Genomic DNA, 20,206 nt, shown 5'->3' with positions numbered 1-20,206 from the left:
CACGTGGCACTTCACCTCCCGCGTCGCCGAAATCCACCTTCAAGTCAACAAAAAACACATTAATTTCTAATAAACCCTAAAACAACCCCTACAGCAGCGCCAACCCCGTAAACGCCCTCTCCTCATCCTGCCAAATCGTCCGCTTCCCCCGCCCCTCCAAATCGCACTCATACACCCCGCCCCCCAGATCACTGACATACACCCGCCCCCGCTGCTCATCGACCCGCAACCCAATCGCCTCGTGAAACCGCCTTGCGATCACAAACGCCCGCGCCGGCCGGTCCGCACCAATCGGAAACCCATCTGTGTCCAGATCAACCCGGCACAGCGCGTTGCCCCACGGCAGCTCGCCCCGGTCCGTCCAGTACAGCCGCCCATGCGCTTCGTCGAGCTCGAGATCAATCGGCTCCGGCAGGTTGGCGAGGACACACGTCGCGTCGGTGCGGGCTGCGGGGTCGGCGTCCGCGGGCGTGGTGATCGGGGCGCTGAAGATGCGGCCCGTGCCCGATTTGCTCGCGCCCTTCTGCGTCCAGTAGAAGCGGCCGCGGGCGGGACTCACCGCAATGCCGACGCACCAGTTGGCGGGGTCTGAGGGCGCGTCGGCAGTCTGGGCGGGCGGGTTGGAAATCAGTGTCTCGAGGCCGGCGCCGGAGTACGCGCAGCGGTGCACGGCGCAGCCCTCGCGGTCGGAGAAGTAGATCTGCTGGGCTGCCGTGTCGAGGGCGAGTTGCTTGGGCGTGTTGATGGTGCCGGGGCCGAGGAGGGTGAGCGGGTTGCTGCCATCCAAGGCCGCGGAGTGCAGGGTCCCGTCGCGCGCGCCGGGCGTGCCCATGCAGGTCCAGAAGATGCGGCCCAGGGCGTGGTCGATGGCGATGCCGTCGGGGAGCTCCTGGTTGGTGATGAGGGGGACGGGGGGCGAGCCGTCGGTGGTGAGGCGCAGGATGGCGCCGGCGCCGTCGTTGGGGTTGGTGGCTGAGAGGCCGACGTCGAGGATGAGGAGGGAGGGGTCGGCGGGCGTTGGAGAGGCGGGTGTGGGCTTGGGGGGGTATAGACCGCCCTTGTCGCTCTTGTTGCCGAGCTTGCCCTGGTCGAGGTAGTTGGCCTTGAGGAAGTCGGTGGTGTGGGCGGATGGCAGTCCGCGCTCGGCGATGTAGTGGCTTTCGATGAACGCGACGGTGTCGAGCCCGACCTGGTCCATGGTCGCGCACGGCTTTGCGCCGGCCTTGACGAACATCTCGGTCCAGATGCTGTCGATCTCCGCGGCATCACTGACGCCTTCAGACAGGATCATCAGCGTCTCGCGCTTGACCGCTGCCCAGAGACGGTTGAAGATGAAGCCTGTCGACTCTTTCCTGGCAACGTACGGCTTCGCACCGGTGTCTCTTAATTGTTCTGTCAAGAACGAGATGACTTCAGCATCGGTCACTCCATCGGTCATGAGTTCGACAACCATGTTCTTGGGGGGCATGTAGTAGTGCGTGTTCAGTACGCGGCGCTTGGTGTCGTCTGAAACCTCCGTGATCATCTCTGACGACTTGTAGGAAGACGAGTTGGTAGCCAGGATGCAGTCGCTTGGTGCGAGTTGCTCGAGCGTTGCAAATGTCGAGATCTTGAGTGCGAGCTTCTCAGGGACAGCTTCCACGACGAGCCAAGCATTAGCTACGGCCGGCTCGAGGTCCTCAAACACCTGCACCGTTCCAGCTGTTGCAGCCTTTGTGAGGGCTTCATATGCGGCGATAGTCTCGTCAACATATTCTAGGCATTGAGCGCGCTGCTCTGCACTTGGGTCTCTGACATAAACATCCCACCCGCCGGCTGCCCACGAGCATGCTGTTTGATATCAGCGGAGAACTTGTGTTGTTCTTTGAAACATACCGATACGGCGCCCAAGTACGCCAGCGCCCAGTACTACAACTGGACGCTTGCGGTGATCCGTCGGTGCTTGCCACGACATGGACTTGTTTGATTCTAATGAGGAAGTTGCTCGTGAATGATGATGCAATGCGCAGCGTGTGCTTTGAAGACACGGCGCATCTTACATATATAGGCAGTTGGCCGATGATGTCTTCCACACCGTGCATCCGCCGCCTTCCACCGCTCACAATCTGTATACAACAACGTCATCCCGACCGCATACATTTTGCAAGTGCACTGTACGCGTACTTCACAAGTTTCGTCTGTGGGTATCGGCTGCGGTCCGAAACCAACACTGTTATCTGTGATCCTGTCCAATAGCATTAAATCTGGTCTGCAATCTGCCCTATCAGAAGTTGTAAAATTTTCCGATCGCTAGTCACCCCTGTCCGTCTACAAATTCATGCCCGGACGTCTCGGTGGTTCGTACGAGGCGCCTAGTAGCACCGAACAACATCGTCGGCAGACCTGCAGCATTCTGGTGTTTACGAGGCTGAAGCGTCTGCATGCAAGCGCGAATTAAGACTCGCCGCGGTGACAGCCTACCGAGGTGAGCGCCCCCTGCCGATTGGCCGCGCTGATTTCGTGGCGAGTTGACGTGTGGCCGCCGATGTGCTCAGTGCTCACGTTTGATACGCTGGGATGTTCCCGGGATCGATCTCTTTACCGAGTCTTGGAAGGCGGCCCGCCGACACTCAGCCAAATCCAACGTCCGTGACAACACAAACACCATTCGAGCAGCGCCTTGTCATTGGATGCAGGGGTGAGATACGTGGATGCTATGAAAGAAGAGATGTCATTCGCTATGCTATGGACAAAAGAAAGAGAATACGAGAGCGAATGCGGAACATTCGGGTACCAACGTCACACCTCCCATACAGAGCGCGCGTCGAGTCGCTCAGAAGCAGAAGATCTCATCGGACATTTTCGCGACGGCTCCTGGGGCCTTGAAACCTAGGCCCTCCAAAGCCTTCTTCGACGCATTGACCATCCCCGGAGGCCCACATAGCATAACCTTGGTGTCTGGCGCTGGCGCGGGCAGCTTCTCCTTCATCAAGTCTGCTGTTACGTAGCCGCTGCCATAGGCCCAGTTCTCCGGCGGGCTGTCCAGCATGTACCACAGCTTGAAGTTCTTGGGGTACCGCCTCGCGAAGGTCTCGAGCTCCTTGCGCAGGAGGATGTCGTCTTCCGAGCGGTTGGCCAGGATCAGAGATACCTCTGTTGTGTCGTACTCGTCCTCGCATATCGCGCGGATAAGCTGGTACATGGGTGTGATGCCTGTGCCGCCTGCGATCATGCCAATCTTCTTGCACTGCCCGACTGTGTGGGTGTAGGCGCCCTTGGGTCCACGGAACAGCACCTCATCTCCGACCTTCAGGTTTGCGAAGAACTTGCCGGTGAGCTGGCCATCGGGGTAGATCTTGATGACCAGTTCCAGCAGGCCCTTGTCGAGGTTGTTGGAGGTAGGGGTGTATGATCGCGAGACGGCCTTGCCGTCAATGGTGGCCTTGATGGCAACGTGCTGGCCAATGGGCAGGCCAACGACGTCCCGCGGGTCCGGCAGGTTGAAGCTATACCTGAAGACGTTCGACGACAACTGGTCGATTTTGGCTACCTTCAAGGGCTTGTACTCCTTGGCATCGAGGAATCCTCTTGCTAGATGCGGGTTGGCCGGCTTGACGCGATGACGCAGCTTGCGGCGAGGAGGGTACTTTCCAAAGCCAGAATCGATCTGTGTAAATTTGGAAAGCTTGTTGGCAACAACAGTCGCGCCGATTGTGGAGATGACGCTGGCGATCGCGAAGCCACCGACAAAGGCGCTGTTTCCGCTCGAAAGAGAGGATGTCGGTAACTGCGGGAGTTTGGATACGAGAATGCGCGGTGACGGCCCGTATGTTGCAGCGCAGTAGGCAGCTCCGGCAAGAGCCATAGACCCGGCAACAACTTTTACGACAGCCGAAGCTGCAGAGCTCTTCACTTCCGGTGTCACCGGCGCTTGTTGTACAAGCTTGATGTTCTTTGAGCGCTTCACCTTCTCGGGGGTGGCCGCGATGCCAACGGCGTAGCGGGCCATGATCTCGTCTGCATCCTCAGAGTGCCCGGTTTCGACGTACTCCTCGGTTGCGTCCTTTCCAGCGACATCGATCAAAACATCTACGCCACCTGGATGGTCGCGCACGTAGTCTGTAACATTGTAGACTGCGCTCCTGGGTCAGTTGTTGAAAAACATGTGAGCTTCAGTGAACGCACCTTTGCCCTGGATGGTCATCCAGAGGTCGTCCCTGGTTGAGTGCGCTGCGACATCAGCCGCGCTGTAAGTTGGTAGGTCAGACATGCTGCAATCGAAGATGGCTGAAAAGTTGTGGTAAGAAGATCTCGGGGCAAGCATCAACTCTGAACGAACGGGATGAGTCCTATTATGCACACCGTTATCTCTAACTTTGCGCAGCCTCGGTTCATCTACATCATGCTCGGACTATCCTTGCGATGATGCTCGACCGAGCATTATTTTCCCTGAGCTGCATGACAACTTTGACCATCTGGTGTCACGTCGGACCCACGCAAGGAGATTAGGGCCGGCAGGGCTTGGGATGCCGAGGTATGCAACAGTGTTGCGCCGATCAAATTCTACGACAGCCAATCGGAAACGTCGCAATGTGGGACTTTGTAAAAACTACGATCGGACACCCCTGCTCGAAACCCTGCTAAGCTTCGGAGGCTCTGCAACGTCGGCCGATGACGATGATGTGGACGACGGATGTGGACGACATGCTCCGCGAGGTGCGGATACTCAGGAGCCTTGTCAACTTATATGCCACCTGTTTCCAACTCGCTTCTGGCACACTGGCTCGTTGAACACATCACATTCACACACAATGTTGTCGCAATCGTTTTACCTGCTCGGAGAAGCTCCGACATCTGCGAAGACTATCGAGGCCGATGAGAATGCTCATCTGGACGACCTCAAGGACTTGATCGCCTCCCACTTTGCAATTGTTGTTGCCAGCGGTACGTTCGCGCGACATTACACAATAAAACCATGTAACTAATTCAGACAGGCGTTGGGTTTACTCGCAATGATGAAGTCCTCGAGAGCGTCAAAGACATTTTGTCGTCTGAGGAGGCAATTGCCATTTCGATAGATGGACGTGAAGTCCGACAAGTTCCCGGGCCAAAGGGTCTTCCCTACATTGGCAACTTCTTTGAAGTGTTCCCCGATCACTTGGGCAACCACCAGCGTCTGTTTGATACCTATGGCCCGATGTTCCAAACTACCAACATGGGTGGCACAATATACCACTCCAACGATCCTGACATTGCGGCGATCGCATTTGCTGAGTCGGACTTCTTCACCAAGAAGATTACCGAAACGCATCCGCTGTATGGTATCAAAACACCCGAGGCAGGTGTATTCTTGGGTGACACCGACACAGAGGCTTGGAGAGTCACACACAAGTTCCTGCCACCCGCACTGGGTCCCAGGGCCGTACGACACTACGCTCCTACCATGCAAAAGACCATTGAGAGCGCGTTCAAGGTGTTTGACGAGCTCGACTCAATCGGCCAGTCGTGGAACGTGTACATCTACATGCTGAAGCTTGGCTCGCAAGCCGTTGCAAAGCTGACGCTCGGCATGGACATGGAGCACTTCGCACACAAGGTACGTGAATGAAATCTTACGGCAGACGTCTACTAACTTTGTATAGGATGCTCCTGTGCACGAGATGGTGCGGTTGATTGCTGAGACTCTTCACCTGAACAAGAAGATCACATCATACGGAAGCTGGTACGCCAACTTGCCTTTTGGTGACCCCAAGCTCCTGCGAACAAAGCAGGCTCGCATGGAGGTCTTGATCGAGGAGCAGATTGCAAAGGCCAAATCTGGCGGTGTTGAGGACTTGCCGCTGCAGGAGGCTGCCGAGCGCGCCGCAAACATGGTCGACTACGTCGTCCGTGCCACAGACAACAAGGGTGAGAAGCTCCCCAAGAAGAACCTGAGGGAGGCTCTTGTCGTCGCCACTGGTGCCGGCTTCACCACAACCTCTTCGCTCCTCTCCTGGCTCATCTACGGTCTCGTCACATACCCTGGCGTTCAGGAGAAGCTGCTTCAGGAACTCATCGACAATGACTTCAGCGACGAGATGGAAATCACGAGTGACTTCACAGATAAGCTTGTGTACCTCGACCATTTCATCAAGGAGACCCAGCGCCGCCACAACCCCTCCTTCCAGCCCGGCCGCACCGCAAAGGTTGACATGGTGCTGCCCGGTGGCTACAAGCTGCCCAAAGACTCCGTCGTCATCCCTGCGCTGCACCACATCCACAACAACCCCAAGCTATGGGACAACCCCGCACAATTCAACCCCGACAGGTGGGACACCCCAGCTGTCAAGAACCGCTCCAAGACAGCCTACATCCCCTTCGCCGCGGGACCCCGCATGTGCATCGGCTTCAACTTTGCGCTGCAGGAGGTCAAGATCTTCCTGCCCAAGCTGGTCTACCGCTACAAGTTCACAAAGGACGGCGACGACGCGGTCGAGTACGACCCGATGTTCCAGCTCATCCGGCCCACGAACCTGTTCGTGCGTTCTGAGAAGCGCGTCAAGCTGCCTCCCAAGACCGAGGTCGAGGCTTAGTGGAGACGGCGGGCCGCTGCGTTTTCTTCCTTATTGATGATCTATCTGTAGCATAGCATGGCGGGAGTCATTTGAGATACCTGAATACACTTTTCTTGTTAATGTGCGTTTGCCTTTACATTCATCACCAATCTTTGTGATTTCACACAGGAACAATGATCGAGAGTCTGACCCGCGTGATGCGCCATATGTTACGATTTACCTCCGAGAGTTGCATCGCTTCGAATAGGTGGGGCGAAGTCGCTTCAAACAACAAGTCTCCTGGAGTGATCGCCCATCCTGAGTATCGAATTAGTACTATCTCTGTACCCTGTCTTGTCAGCCCGAAGATAGGATACTCGGGGCCGAGCAATCTAACGTGATCCGTGCAACAGAGTACAACCCTCTGATTGGTCAATTTCAAGGATGCGATGCGGCTGCTGCAGGACAATCTGACGTGACCTGTTAAGTTCTTTCCGATTGTAGAATAAACTGCTTGGAAGCTCCACAGATACATGTCAGCACTACTGGTTCATACAATGCGGGGTAGGTCTGGTAGTTCTAGCTCAATTCCTATATCCATGACATTCGGCTCAAATTTCGACAACATCGATTCAAAAATCCAAAAAGGTCAAACAGCTTGCAATGTTCCAGATTCTCCCAATTGCGGCCTTTTCGGTCCTGCTGCTGTGTTCGATAGCGAATTGCTTGCAAGTTGGTCGCCGTCCGAAGGGATATCCCCCTGGGCCGCCAACTATCCCTATACTGGGCAATCTCCATTTGGTCGGTATCAGCAACTTGAACATATGGAATTCTCCCTGACAAATATAGCTACCAAAGGATAGACCCTATCTCCAGTTCACTAAGTGGGCGCGAGAATATGGGTATGCTGACGACTGAACCCTTTTTTGTTCAAGCGTGCCGCTGATCGATACAGGCCAATCTACTCGTTAATACTTGGTACCCGCACCTACATCATTCTATCATCTCCTGAGGTGGTCAAGGACCTGCTGGATAAACGCAGTAACATATACTCGTCTCGTCCCGATATGTATGTGGGACAAGACATTGCCAGCGGTGGTCTGAGGATTGTAGCCATGGTATGTACATTCTGAGCTATGTATAGACCTCCAAGCTCCATCGCTGAAGAGCGGAACGAATGCTGACTGAGAGCCAGAAATACGGCGCTCTGTGGCGGAAACTGCACAAGATGATCCACAACATACTCAACATACGGGCTGCAGTTGCGTATGTACCCTACCAGGACCTGGAGAATAAACAGATGCTTTTCGATCTTCTGAATACACCAAATGATTTCGAGGGTCACCTACGTCGTTATAGTAATTCGCTCACCACGCAAATGGTTTTCGGTTTTCGCACTACCGACAACAATGATCCTAAGCTGAAACAGCTATTCGACGTGAGTTTGCAGGATTTTGAATGCAAGGCTCTTACCACTAACCGTACCTGCAGGGCTTTCAGAAATGGGGCGAACTGATCCAGATACCGAGTGCACAGTTGCTAGATTTGTTCCCAATACTCCGGAGATTACCTGCGTCGCTGCGCCCCAACTTTCAGCACGCTCAGCAGCTTCACAAAGATGAAATGGGTTTGTATCTGGGGCATTGGATGAAAGCAAAAAGGGGTCTGCAATCAGGGAGTCGCATTGTAAGCACACACACCGTATGACCCGGCAACATGCTGATGCCCCTGCCTTCATCTAGCCCTGTTTCTGCAACGACGTTCTCCGTGTACAAAAACAAGAAGAAATATCTGATGAGCAGGCCGCCTACCTAAGCGGCTCGCTCCTAGAAGCCGGCTCGGACACAACATCCTCCATCCTCATCGGCCTCGTACAAGCCCTCCTCGTGCACCCCTCCGTCCAGAAAACCGCCCAAGAAGAAATCGACCGCATCGTCGGCCCCCACCGCCTCCCCACCATGGAGGACTCGCCAACCCTCCCCTACATCCGCGCTATCGTCAAAGAAAGCATCCGCTGGATGCCCACCGCCGTCCTCGCCATCCCCCACAGCACAACCCAGACCGACTCGTACCGCGGCTACACGATCCCCGCAGGCGCAACCGTGCTCTGCAACGTGTGGGCGCTGCACATGGATCCAGAGCGCAACCCCGACCCGCGCGTCTTCAACCCGGGCCGCTTTGCAAACGACGCGCGCACCGAGTTCGAGAGCGCCACGGGCGAGCCCACGACGCGCAACAATTACATTTTCGGCGCGGGGAGGCGGTTGTGCCAGGGCATGCATATCGCGGAGCGATCGCTGTTTCTGGCTGCGGCGCGGCTGCTGTGGGCGTTTGAGTTTCAGCGGGTTGTGGATTGCCAGACAGGGATGCTGAAGCCGCTGCCGGATGTGGATGAGCTTGTGGGCGGGCTTACGGTGCAGCCGGCGCCGTTTGAGGTCGGGATCGTGCCGCGGAGTGAGGATAGAGCCGTGCTAATCAGAGAGGCGTGGCGGGAGCAGGAGGAGTCGATGTTGGATGGGGTTACAAAGCAGTGGAGGAAGGTTCCTGAGGGGATGGCATTCAGCACTTAGACCCTGGTCCTCAAAGGACGTACAAGACATGCACAGCTCAGTGGTTTTTAAATTGCACCTGGCAACGTTAGGTTCCCATCAACAAGCCCATTGGATCCCTTACACGAAACGCTCGTTGTTGGATATGTAGCATCAGAGTTCCTGCGCAATGGCCTGTGTTCGTCTAGAGATTTTCCGACCAAGGTCTTCGACTTCCAGGGCAAGATATGGAGTGAGGTTATCTACCTACCTAACTCCAAGCGTCCGCATAAATTCACGAAAACTCACTGTGTAGACAGGCAATTGGCTGAATCTTGTCCAAGTGTGAGTTTCTTTACTCAGCTTTTCTTTCTTAAAGTTGCTAAAGCATGGGCTTAGGCTGGGACTCAGAGAAAGTCTCCAAGCATACCGTATTACTGTACTGTAGGCTGGACAACAATGCGTACGGCGGTTTAACAGTCTCAATAAAATGAACGTTCAGTATTATATTAAAAGGAGGTTCTCCTCCACTATCTGCATACCTGCAAACTGGTTGCTCGGTGCCTTGAGACTGAGAATAGCAACCTCCTCTTACAAAGAAATCCATCGAAGCATGTTGATCTGTCATGTACGTTGCATGACTGATCATGTTGACAGACGAGAGAAGAACACGTTGATAGCACAACCGCGAGAGATGGACTCAAAGTGCCGGATCTCCAAAATGACCGTAGTGTAGGGTATCATTCGACAAGAAAGTGAGTAGTCCTGTTGATATCAATCAATGCACCCACAAGCCTTCATTTTTGCCTGTGACTCACAAGACAAGACAAAAGGAGGTTCCTCAAGCCTGCTTGTCCGCAGAATCAGCCGCCGGAGGTCCGCCTTTGATAAGGCGTCTGTGAGAACTATCCTGAGCATGCAACACATCCATAACGCACGCACACACCGCCGAAGCCCTACCAATCGTCAGTGAATCCTCAACGACCACACACCGCACTTACGCCGCAAGCCCCGCAACAGCCGCCGTCACCCCCTGACCCGCGCGCCGATCGCTCGCGCTTTGCGCCACGCGCTCCGCTACGTCGGGACTTATGCCCGGCTTCGGCGTCATGGCGTCCGCAGCGAGCCTCCCAAGCGTCGCCATCAGCGCAATACACGCGACCGCGTACACCGCATTCCCCACCACCGCGACAATGGAAGCCGCCTTTTCGATCTCGTAGCGCAGCCGCGGCGTCGGGATGGGGATGTCATCGCGCTCGAGGACGAGCAGCGAGACGAATAGGAGCGCGTTCCACGCCGTGCCGAAGATAGCCTGGGGTGGGGTCAGCGGTGTTCATGTGCGGTAGGGGCTGCGTACTACTTGGTAAGTGATGCTGAAGGTGGAGACGGCAGGGCTGAACTGGTTCAGCGTGTTGGTGGTGACGCTGGATGCCGTTTCGACGATGCCGTTGGTCCAGAGGAGCGTGCAGAGGAAGCCGGCGGTGAAGAGCAGGACGGCGAAGAGGATGGTAATGCTATGGGAGTGCTGCCATAGGGCTTGGCGACCGAGTGAGGAGCTGGCCATAATGGGAGCTTCCAGTGGACAAGTAAGAGATTGGTGTGGATGTTTACACTGTGAATCTACAGTGCGTAAGGGATCAGGCGAATTGAATATACCAGTTAAAGCATGCTTCGACTTATATTCGGGCATCATGTAGGACAAGGCTGAGGCAGCGACCATGTGCTCATGCGACTTACCGATGATCCCGTTTCGAGCCTCACAAGTTGGCTGAAGGCATCCCGAGCTGACCACCAGACCACCACCTACAACGGACGAATTCACGGATTTCATCCGTCATGGCCTTCATGATAGGTCCTAAACCTGATATTTTACGTGCTGTGCGAAGAGTATCTGGCTGATATATCGCAAGTTCAGCCTGATCCGCAAGATTTGGGGGCCCAAAGTAGAAGCAGAGGTTCGGTTCCCCGCGTGGCAGGATGCGCTTACGCCGAGCCACGTCTTCATTGGTAAGAATTGAATATCATCTGCACGATAACATCAGTGGGCTTCAACCCGACTGCGCAAAAATGTTGACCGGTAGCCCTGTGGCTGCTACCTCATCGCCGATCAAGGCTTTCTGAGAAGCCTGTGACAAGTTTAGCTCTGCGCTCGCCCCTTCACAGCTTATGCATATACCATCAGGCTGAGCGAGCATACATCTTTGAACTATTACCTTTGGCTGTTGCCGTCATTTCAAGACGCGGAAGTATGCCTTTTCTTTCCAACATCTTTACCCGGAACCCAGACAGGGAGGGCAAGTCGAGTCCACGGTGGTCAAGGTCGCTCGGATCACCGAAATCGCCCAAATCATTCGAGTCTTCCGAGTCTCCTAAGAGCCCCAGAAGTTCCAGAGGTCCTGGGAGTCCAAGATCCCTCAAACCACCTAAACCTCTGACGTCCACGGAACGGAACACGGAGTATCTCAACCAATGCCTTGGCTGCAACAATGTCGCAGACTTGATCGGATGGAACACTGGACAGCAGCGGAACGGCGAAGCTAGGGTGACGTCGACCTTACTACACAATAGTTTCGCCGAGCTGGAACGTTGCGCTCACCGATGCGAGATTTGCCGCGTCTTTCGGCAATCCCTGCTGCTCGAAGAGGTCACCTATGAGGGCGTAAGGAAACTCCAAAAAGACACGAAAGAAAGCGTGATCGTGCACTGGAACGATACGACTGATGTGGAAGGCAAATCTGACGCCCACCTGACCGTAGAGGTCAAGGATCGCCCACGATGTGCTGGAGTAGTCAACTGCAACAGCAAGAGTGATGTTGCACATCTTGCACTGCACTCTGATCCTGGTAATACTGTTGTGATTGATCAGGCGAGAGAATGGCTGAATGTGTGTCTCAATAATCACACTGGCGATTGCGATAATCTGCGCTTCAGCAGAGAAACTCCTCAATTGCTTATCGAGATCTTTTCGCCTGACCTGATCCGGCTGTGTGAGAAGCAGGCGGTCGATTATGTTGCGCTGAGCTATTGTTGGGGCGTGAAGAGTGAAGAAGTGAAGAAAGGAATGACCGTTCACAAGAACATAGACCGCCGGCGGCAGGGGTTTGGTACCGATGAGCTCCCCGCAACTGTGCGCGATGCGCTCCAGATCGTCCATGCGATGGGTGTTCGATATGCATGGGTGGACTCCCTGTGTATCAACCAAGACACCGGCATAGGCGTGGAAACTATGCACAAGGTTTACTCGAACGCGCTCTTCACTATATGTGCCTGCGCATCGAGTGGAGCTACTGGGAATCTGCTCAGCCAGCGCGAAGCATGGACCTTGCAGACAGAACCATGTCGACTCGGCGGACAGTGGCTGACAACATCCGACATGTCTCTGAACGAGTTGCGTCTGAGGTCACCGCTGGCAGATCGGGCATGGACACTCCAAGAAGAGAGACTGAGCCCCCGAATGCTGTACATTTCGAGTAATCGGATGTACTGGTCCTGCGCCATGGCTAGTGAGATCGAATTGAAGCCCACATACGAACGGAAGAGGGCTAAACTTCAAAGACCAGTGTATACAGTGTCAGACCGCGATGCTGAGACGCCCCGGGCTCAGGAGTTCTTGATGGCTTGCTACGACCGAAAGCGCGACCTTCATCCGTTCTGGGCAGACGTGGTGAAGTCGTATGCGTTGCGGGACATGTCAGACAACAATGATCGGCTGAACGCATTGTCTGGCCTCGCCGTGAAGTATCTGAGTGCGAATAGTCCTGACGAGTATCTTGTAGGTATCTGGGCAAAAAATCTGCCAGAGGGCCTCGCGTGGAAAGTTCAGAGCGCAGTCGGAATTGATCGAGCCCAAGGAGACGCGAAGGCAGTTGTCTGGCCTTCCTGGTCGTGGGCTGTGCTTCCGCTGAAGACTGCACTCGACACAGCAGCAAAGAATTCACGAACGACTTTCTTCCAACGACTGGTTGAAAACGGCACCGTGGACCCGGGGGTCGTGGTCAACGCGGAGAAAGCCGTTAAGGTTGGCGTCGATGTCAAGGAGCTCCGCGTGAGAGGTCGCTTACGCTCACTCTGGAAGCCCATGTCTCGCTGGATTGACTGGTCGTATGTCAGCAAAATAGTGGACGGACAGGAAAAATTTACATTTGCGATTCATCCCGAACAAAAAATGCATGCCATAGACGTCGAACTCGGCCGCGTTCTGGTCTACGAGGACCGACAGAAGGAAGTGGTCGGTCAGCTGGATTTTCGGCGTGACGTCAGCAGACTGCAAGCCGAACATTTGCACTTGATGGCTCTGGAGATAGGGGAAACGACCATGCTCTTATTAGAACGCTGCGGCAAGGGAGTATATCGGCGCGTTGGAGTGGCCTGGAACGTTCGCAATAATTATTTTGCGCTCGCGAAACAGGAGGATCTAATTTTGCGGTAGACAACCGCCGTGTCTTCAGATTTGCGACTGACGACTTCTGGGTTCACACATTGCAGGGCTTGGAATTGACCCATCGTTGTGTTGGAAGCACATCATCTGGTGTTGGGGTATTTCTGTCGCGTAGAGTACGCGTTGAATGTACCTAGGTACCTGGGGATCATGACCAAGCAGGCAGGAAGCAGCCGCGCACAGCCGGCACCGAGATAATTATGGTATTCTTAGTCACACTTGCTCGAAACGAGTGCTTCCCAGCGAAGAGGTGCACGCATTCGACAGTCTATTTAACCACTATCGTGTGTCACGCAGAGCAACGCATCCTACGCACAGTTACAGGATGAGCAGCAGTACAGCTCAACCACATTGCGTTCCGATCTACTGAAAACGAGCGATACTTCGCAGGTGTAGCATGTGTGACTGACGCTCTGTAGAGTATTAGTAGGGCTGTGTAGCGATCATTTCGCTTCTCTCGAACCAAATTCTGCTACTCAGGATCACGAGGCGGTTCCTAAAACCATCGTTATGTCAATCATAGCTTGACCACCACTAGTTCATTTGTAACCGTCATTTGTACTGTTTCCTTGTACAATTCACTTATACTATTTGCTTGTATGTTTTGCTTGTACGATTTATCTGGAAGTGCTCCGCCCTGTGAACAGTGCGGATGCTAAGGCTGCGCCCCTGCTAGCTAGCGGCCGAAAGAACGAGTTTCCACGGTGTTAGAACTTCGGTATTTGGATGAGTGATTTCTTCTTTGCCCTGTACGCGTGCACACGCGTATTTAGTCTCCCAACTTAATTGATTGGTTAGAGATCTATGCGGCTAACACTGCTGGGAACACGAACCCTGATACTTGTCGCGCCGTGCAGTAAGCTCTATATAAGCTAGGCCACTTTACTACAAATACTCAAATCTAGCTTACATGCTCTAGTCCTACTTTCTCTGTTCACATTGCAAGCGTGCGACTGTGCGATATTGTGTGTTGTGTTGTTGATAGCGTCCAAGCTCAGTCTATGTCGAGTTCATCGCACGGCATTACCGTGGCGCCTTTCGGGGTAATTTGGAGGGAAACTTAGTCATGCTGGACGCACCTACATCAAGAGTATCCGCTTCCTGAGTATCCGTTGGCTAGTCCGTAAGAAGAAAAAATGTCATCGAGCGAACCTTAGGCATAGGTACACACCGGAGATGACACCTCATGCTTCAAGTACAAAAGCGTGGCTCGTCTGCATATCTCAAGTACTCACCTTTATTATTTTCATCTCATCAACAGTACACTCTCTTCTAGCGACTTCGACCTTGAAAAATCAAACATTGTTATTGTTGTTACATCATGCGGATCGCAATCCCCAGGGGAGCGGCCTTCCACCTCGGAAGCATCCTGCTTCTCGCCAGTACTGTCTCTGCGATAGCAGCAACGGACAACTCGGTCGACACTTACGACTACGTTGTAGTCGGATCCGGTCCTGGAGGCGGCCCACTCGCCGCTAATCTAGCACGATCCGGCTTCAAGACTTTATTGCTCGAAGCCGGGGACGACGACAGTGCTGCTATGATCACGAATGCTATTGCATTGGCGAACACGGCTGATACTACTGCTTTGACTTGGACATATTGGGTTCGTCATTATGACGATGTCGAGTTGACGAAAAAAACCAACATCTTACATGGAGGCTTCCCAACGGTAATCTGTGGGTTGGTCCAGGCAGCTCGGCTCCCACAGGAGCAGAAATTGTTGGTATTCAATACCCCCGTGGCGCTACACTCGGAGGATCGTCCATTGTCAACTCCGCCTTGACTGTCCTTCCTGCCAACAGCGATTGGGAATACATCAAGAACCTTACAGGTGATGATTCATTCAAGTAAGTTATCCTCGACTCCTTTGGATCCTCCCAACTTTTCATTTCAAGAGAGTTGATAGCTGACCAACTGGATTATAGTGCCACTCATATGGGAGAACTATTCATCAAATTAGAAAGGAACCAATACAGGCCACGCGGTACACCGGGCCACGGCTTCAATGGATATCTTGAAACGGTCTTGGGCAATGGGACTGTCTTTCTCTCTTCACCTCAAGCAACGGAAATTTTGAAGGCCATAGCTGCTGAGGCGGGCCAAGATCCAGAGGACCTGCCCAACATCCTGAACATTGATCCCAACGCAGTCTTGAACCCCAATCGAGATCAGATGACAGGCCTCACAGGCCTACCTAATCACGCCAATGCCACCTGGGCCCGATACAGTTCCAGGAACCGCGTACTCGATACCTTGCGCGCTGTGGATAAGAAAGGTAATAAGAAGTATCCCCTGGAGATCCGCCTGAACTCCTATGCTACAAAAGTACTCTTTGAAAAGCCTCGGGGAAAGTCATTGCCTCGCGCCATTGGTATACAATACCTAGAAGGCAAAAGCGCGTTCCAGGGCGATCTCCGCTATGATCCGACAATCAAGAAGATCTCACGCCAGGTGTTTGCTCGAAAAGAAGTTATTCTTAGCGGTGGATCTTTTGGTACACCTCAGCTATTGTTACTTAGCGGAATTGGACCGGCTGCAGACCTTAAGGCCCTTAAGATCCCCGTTATTGCCGATCGGCCAGGTGTTGGTCGCAACATGCAGGACCACAACGAAATTGCTATCATTGGACACGGCGCTCAGCCTTTTGATTTCTCCGCTGCTCCTGGAGGTCCTCGCTCCCAATGCACGTACGGAGCCCCTAACGACCCATGTCTTGCACTTTACTATGAAGGTCAGGGACCATATGCTCAGCCCAGCCTCACCCAGCTCGCTTTCCTCAAAACAAATCACACGGTCAACGACGAGCGTGATATTGCTATCTTTCCTGGTTCTTTCGGATTTCGGGGCTTTTGGCCGCGCAACACCGGACAGTCGTGGGATGACCCCCCATCAACATGGGGCATGCACAGTGTCCACATACATGGCAACAGTACAGCTGGATACCTTAAGCTTCGTTCAGCTGATCCAACTATGACGCCTGAGATTAATTTTCGACACTTTAATGGCACAGGTGCTGCAGGCGATATAGCTGCTATTAAGGAGTTCCTTGCTTGGGGTCGCCGTGCTTTTAACCGCGTACAAGCACCATTCGCTCCTTACAACATCTCTTGGCCACAATGTGCAGGCACTGTGAGTGCTGATGGAAGCTGCTCTGCTGCCAATAACGACGAAGACTTTATCCGCGAGAATGTCTTTGGCCACCACGTTATTGGTACTTGCTCTATTGGCCCTAGCTCTGATAAGAACGCAGTTTTGGACTCTAAGTTCCGTGTCTATGGAGTTTCTGGCTTGCGAGTTGTCGATGCTAGTGCTTTTCCCAGGTCCCCTGGAGCCTTCCCGGTCGCCGGTGTCTACATGTTAAGCGAGAAGGCGTCAGAAACTATTCTGTCGGGCCAGTAACTATTCTGTCGGGCCAGTAATCTTGTGCAGTATTCTCCTGTTCCACTATCTACGCTAGCAGATAGATACACCTGTTATAGGGGCAGGGTAGGGCCTGTACAGGCCTAAGATAGCGGCAGAGTAGAGTAGTAGCAGGGTATATCTACCTCTAGTATAGGCAGAGACAGTATTAATTATAAGTCATGGCGTGGTTGTACAAGTAGCATTGATGGGATCACGTGCTGGCTAAGAGATGTTGGGTAGACCGATCTGGGCCGATCACGCATGGACCCGGCCGGCCGGATCCCGAACCTCTCCCAACTTCACGACTCTACCCTCCTTCAAGCTTCACATCAAGCGACGTCAACGTAACGAAGATTGGGCGGTCGGCATTTCGTCAACACCCGCCGTTTTCTGGTCGCATGACCTTCTCATGCCGGCTCAACGCCGCCATCGCTCGACAGTTGCTTGTCAGAGTTGCAGGCGACGGAAAGTGCGGTGCAGCGTTACCGTTACGGGGATTCCATGCTCGAACTGCACCCAAGATCGCACCACATGCACTATACACGAGGGCAGTCATGAGTTGTAAGGCTAACATCGAGGCCCGCAGCCATTCACCTCAAGCTGACCATCACGCGACCACAATATAGGCCCCGACAAGCTAATCTGATGGAATCGCAATTCCCTCACTCCGAGGAGCCCTCGAATAGTGTCACTGTCAACGAAAGCTATGTCTCTGGAAGAGATGGTATCCGGGCCTCTTCTTCGAGTCATGCGAATCGGGTCCACACTCCTCGTCAGCCAGTATTGCTAGCAGTGAGCAAAAGTATTGACGATGGCTTCAATCCAGCGCGACAGAGAGACTTGCACGAGGAGCAGAGCGGAGCCGAGCTTTCGCTCGCCGCAAGAACGAAAGGCGACTCGAACTCAGGCACACCGTTTTACACGGGTAAGGATTTTGTACAGGCTACCTGATGCATTTTGATTGATTGATTGCCCGCGCAGGAGAACAGCCAGGTGTCACGTCTCTTATTGATGTTCATGAGCCTTTACCGAGGCATATCATGCTAAAATCAAACCCTCCCAGAGTTCTTTCCCAGGACGACCGAGACTTCCTCTATCGCAAAGGTGCGCTGAGCTCTTTGCAAATGTATTCGCATCAGGAACTTCTTCTAGCGTACTTTCACCACGTGCACCCTGGGCTACCAATTCTGCATCTTTCGAAACTGCTTGAGCTGAAGTCACCAGACGCAATCCCAACCCACGGCATGTTACTATACTGGAGTATGGCTGTAGTGGCAGTCAACGTAAGGTCTGAGACCCAATGACCACACGTCAGAGCTGATATAGTCTTCGTAGTATGTTCCTGATGATGTATGGAGGACCGAGAACTTCACGTCTCGGAAGCATATGAAAGATACGCTTTATGATCGTGCGAAGGCAAGAAAAATGTGTAGAAGTCCCTTCAAAGCATTGTGCTGATCGCGAAGATAGTGCATGTACGATAACTCAGGTGAGACTAACAAGGAAGTTTTGTTGCAATCTGCGTTACTACTATCTTTCTGGCATTCGGAATCAGACAGTCACTCGCAGCCGTGGTATTGGAGCGGTAAATGTATTGAATCCTGTTACTCCGGAGTCCACGCTGACATGTCTCTAAAAGGTGCTGCAATCAATTGGTGTCAAATCATAGGTCTACATCGCGATCCAGATACTACCAGGTTGAATCCTCATGTTACGCCCGAGCGCCGAAACCTTTGGCGGCGACTGTGGGCTAGCTGCTTGTTTCGGGACCGCTGGCTGAGTCTTACACTGGGGAGACCCCTTCGAATCCGTCTCAGCGACTGCGATATGCCATATCCAGTGTCGCAAGACGTCATAAACGACCTAAGCATGTTGCCAGTCAATCTGCAGAAGCTCTGGGTGCCCAAGGGCTTTGATGTCATGGTCGAGCACTGGATTCTGTTGATCAGGCTCAGTAGACTACTGGGCGAAATATTGTCTCTGTTCTATCAACAGCTGGGAAGGCTGCCAACAGTGTCACAGTTTGATGCCCTAGAGTCTGAGCTGAGCGCTTTCGTCATTCCTGAGCTCCACGACACTCACCGGAATCCGTTGGCAACGTTCAGTTACTACAATCTTCAGCTGCACCTCCAGTAAGTCCCCGACTGATATGCATCATCTAATTACTCTGACGTTATCAGAGCGACCTTGATCACACTGTATCGCCCGTTCGTGTCGACAGTACCACAAGGTCTCCATCACGGAGCGGAAGAATCATGGAGGGCTCGTGTACATCGACGCCTGGAGACAGCGGCGACACAGGCAAATGGATTTGTGGACTGTATCGCTCGTGAAGGACTGGTCGGCTTTGCAACTCCAATGACGTGAGTCTTATGAAAACACTGAGAGCACTTCACATCGTCCCCTGAGGTGTGTGCAAGATCAAAACTGACGAGTGTAGTCCGCCACTTCTTGTGCCAGGCATGCACGTCCACTTACTTGGCTGCAAATCTGATAATCGCTTGACTCGTCGTCTGGCTTTCAACAAACTCGAGATGTGCATGACGATCATGCGAGAGCTACAGAAGACACACACTTCAGCCTCATTATTCTGCGGCATCTTTGGCGAAGCAATTCGACAGCTTATGCCCGGACCATTGGACGAGACTATCTGGGGTGTCCCTCAAGTTCGACGACCCTCCACATCGGGAACAACCGCGCCCGAGGACGCCCCAACCATCAACATCAATGAGCTTGGTGCGCCAACATTAGTTACTGACGATCTTCTTGAGTCCCTGTTGAACGAATCCTCGGTGTATAATTTTTGGGAGTCGATGAATATGCCTGATCAGGCGTTCATTGACTACGGAAGGCAATAGCCATGAGAAATTGTATTGTTTGGGATTGCGTCTGTGATTTTCTCAAAACTCATGTTCTATGCGACACGGTAATGGCACGACGCTTGATCTCTCTTCAGCGTTACGAAGTGCAACAAAGACATTGTTGAAACCCGGAATCAATTACAAATTGGCCGCATATCATGCTCAGAAGCCGAACGCCAGCAAAATACCGTGTCGCCAAATGCAATGTGACCAGAACTCACAGTCCGAGCCTAACACTGACATACAGCTTCCATACCTGATCTTCGTTGGATGGCCACCTATATCGCCGTCATTATCGCGCAATCTTCTCACACATCAAGAGTGTACCCGTCGAACATCGCGCCATAGTATTTGCGCCTGGTTTCCTGATGGCTCCGAATTTTTATTCATCAGCTGCGACTCGCCCCAAATATCATACCTACTTTACAAGTTTGTATGCATAGTTTACTTTTATAGGCTTAT

General features: G+C 53.2%; 8 protein-coding genes across 8 annotated transcripts; 5 read left to right on the top strand and 3 right to left on the bottom strand.

The window, feature by feature from the left end:
* Positions 1 to 88: 88 nt before the first annotated feature.
* C7974DRAFT_463712 (uncharacterized protein) lies at positions 89 to 2,014 on the bottom strand (the record flags this gene model as incomplete). The annotated part of the gene is made up of 2 exons (XM_046146244.1): positions 1,876 to 2,014; positions 89 to 1,830 (listed from the first exon to the last, which is right to left on the bottom strand). Exons 1-2 carry the CDS (start codon positions 1,952 to 1,954, stop codon positions 89 to 91), a joined length of 1,821 nt encoding a protein of 606 aa, XP_045995903.1. The 5' UTR covers positions 1,955 to 2,014.
* Positions 2,015 to 2,812: 798 nt separating this feature from the next.
* C7974DRAFT_313094 (uncharacterized protein) lies at positions 2,813 to 4,249 on the bottom strand (the record flags this gene model as incomplete). Its single annotated transcript, XM_046138392.1, has 2 exons — positions 2,813 to 4,121; positions 4,161 to 4,249. The coding sequence occupies 2 exons, from the start codon at positions 4,247 to 4,249 to the stop codon at positions 2,813 to 2,815; spliced, it is 1,398 nt and encodes a 465-aa protein (XP_045995902.1).
* A 541-nt stretch (positions 4,250 to 4,790) lies between these two features.
* C7974DRAFT_376688 (cytochrome P450) lies at positions 4,791 to 6,551 on the top strand (the record flags this gene model as incomplete). The annotated part of the gene is made up of 3 exons (XM_046140293.1): positions 4,791 to 4,923; positions 4,974 to 5,575; positions 5,622 to 6,551. 3 exons carry the CDS (start codon positions 4,791 to 4,793, stop codon positions 6,549 to 6,551), a joined length of 1,665 nt encoding a protein of 554 aa, XP_045995901.1.
* A 559-nt stretch (positions 6,552 to 7,110) lies between these two features.
* C7974DRAFT_395437 (cytochrome P450) lies at positions 7,111 to 9,547 on the top strand. The gene is made up of 6 exons (XM_046141982.1): positions 7,111 to 7,313; positions 7,362 to 7,414; positions 7,468 to 7,630; positions 7,708 to 7,950; positions 8,004 to 8,198; positions 8,255 to 9,547. The coding sequence occupies exons 1-6, from the start codon at positions 7,176 to 7,178 to the stop codon at positions 9,080 to 9,082; spliced, it is 1,620 nt and encodes a 539-aa protein (XP_045995900.1). The 5' UTR covers positions 7,111 to 7,175; the 3' UTR covers positions 9,083 to 9,547.
* A 334-nt stretch (positions 9,548 to 9,881) lies between these two features.
* On the bottom strand, positions 9,882 to 10,604 carry C7974DRAFT_376686 (uncharacterized protein; the record flags this gene model as incomplete). The annotated part of the gene is made up of 3 exons (XM_046140292.1): positions 9,882 to 9,996; positions 10,042 to 10,352; positions 10,398 to 10,604. 3 exons carry the CDS (start codon positions 10,602 to 10,604, stop codon positions 9,882 to 9,884), a joined length of 633 nt encoding a protein of 210 aa, XP_045995899.1.
* Positions 10,605 to 11,288: 684 nt separating this feature from the next.
* C7974DRAFT_313326 (heterokaryon incompatibility protein-domain-containing protein) lies at positions 11,289 to 13,469 on the top strand (the record flags this gene model as incomplete). Its single annotated transcript, XM_046138408.1, has 1 exon — positions 11,289 to 13,469. One exon carries the CDS (start codon positions 11,289 to 11,291, stop codon positions 13,467 to 13,469), a length of 2,181 nt encoding a protein of 726 aa, XP_045995898.1.
* A 946-nt stretch (positions 13,470 to 14,415) lies between these two features.
* Positions 14,416 to 16,880, top strand: C7974DRAFT_455003 (uncharacterized protein; the record flags this gene model as incomplete). Its single annotated transcript, XM_046145943.1, has 3 exons — positions 14,416 to 15,200; positions 15,284 to 15,328; positions 15,407 to 16,880. The coding sequence occupies exons 1-3, from the start codon at positions 14,800 to 14,802 to the stop codon at positions 16,878 to 16,880; spliced, it is 1,920 nt and encodes a 639-aa protein (XP_045995897.1). The 5' UTR covers positions 14,416 to 14,799.
* Positions 16,881 to 17,190: 310 nt separating this feature from the next.
* Positions 17,191 to 20,198, top strand: C7974DRAFT_395429 (fungal-specific transcription factor domain-containing protein). The gene is made up of 8 exons (XM_046141981.1): positions 17,191 to 17,444; positions 17,510 to 17,808; positions 17,865 to 18,166; positions 18,219 to 18,299; positions 18,354 to 18,468; positions 18,523 to 19,015; positions 19,064 to 19,246; positions 19,324 to 20,198. The coding sequence occupies exons 1-8, from the start codon at positions 17,293 to 17,295 to the stop codon at positions 19,739 to 19,741; spliced, it is 2,043 nt and encodes a 680-aa protein (XP_045995896.1). The 5' UTR covers positions 17,191 to 17,292; the 3' UTR covers positions 19,742 to 20,198.
* The last annotated feature ends 8 nt before the right edge of the window (positions 20,199 to 20,206 follow it).

Source organism: Boeremia exigua, assembly GCF_020726555.1.
Source record: "Boeremia exigua strain MPI-SDFR-AT-0100 chromosome Unknown C7974scaffold_7, whole genome shotgun sequence".
In the NCBI taxonomy this organism is placed as follows: Eukaryota; Fungi; Ascomycota; class Dothideomycetes; order Pleosporales; family Didymellaceae; genus Boeremia; species Boeremia exigua.
This window is presented reverse-complemented; position numbering and strand designations above follow the sequence as displayed.

Excerpts from the sequence above, each read along its gene's own strand:
- C7974DRAFT_395437 (XM_046141982.1), top strand. The coding sequence starts at position 7,176 with ATGTTCCAGATTCTCCCAATTGCGGCCTTTTCGGTCCTGCTGCTGTGT. Across the intron at positions 7,314-7,361 it reads TACTGGGCAATCTCCATTTG|CTACCAAAGGATAGACCCTA; the intron begins GTCGGTATCAGC and ends TGACAAATATAG. Across the intron at positions 7,631-7,707 it reads GTCTGAGGATTGTAGCCATG|AAATACGGCGCTCTGTGGCG; the intron begins GTATGTACATTC and ends ACTGAGAGCCAG.
- C7974DRAFT_395429 (XM_046141981.1), top strand. The coding sequence starts at position 17,293 with ATGCCGGCTCAACGCCGCCATCGCTCGACAGTTGCTTGTCAGAGTTGC. Across the intron at positions 18,167-18,218 it reads TGGCTGTAGTGGCAGTCAAC|TATGTTCCTGATGATGTATG; the intron begins GTAAGGTCTGAG and ends TAGTCTTCGTAG. Across the intron at positions 19,016-19,063 it reads AATCTTCAGCTGCACCTCCA|AGCGACCTTGATCACACTGT; the intron begins GTAAGTCCCCGA and ends TGACGTTATCAG.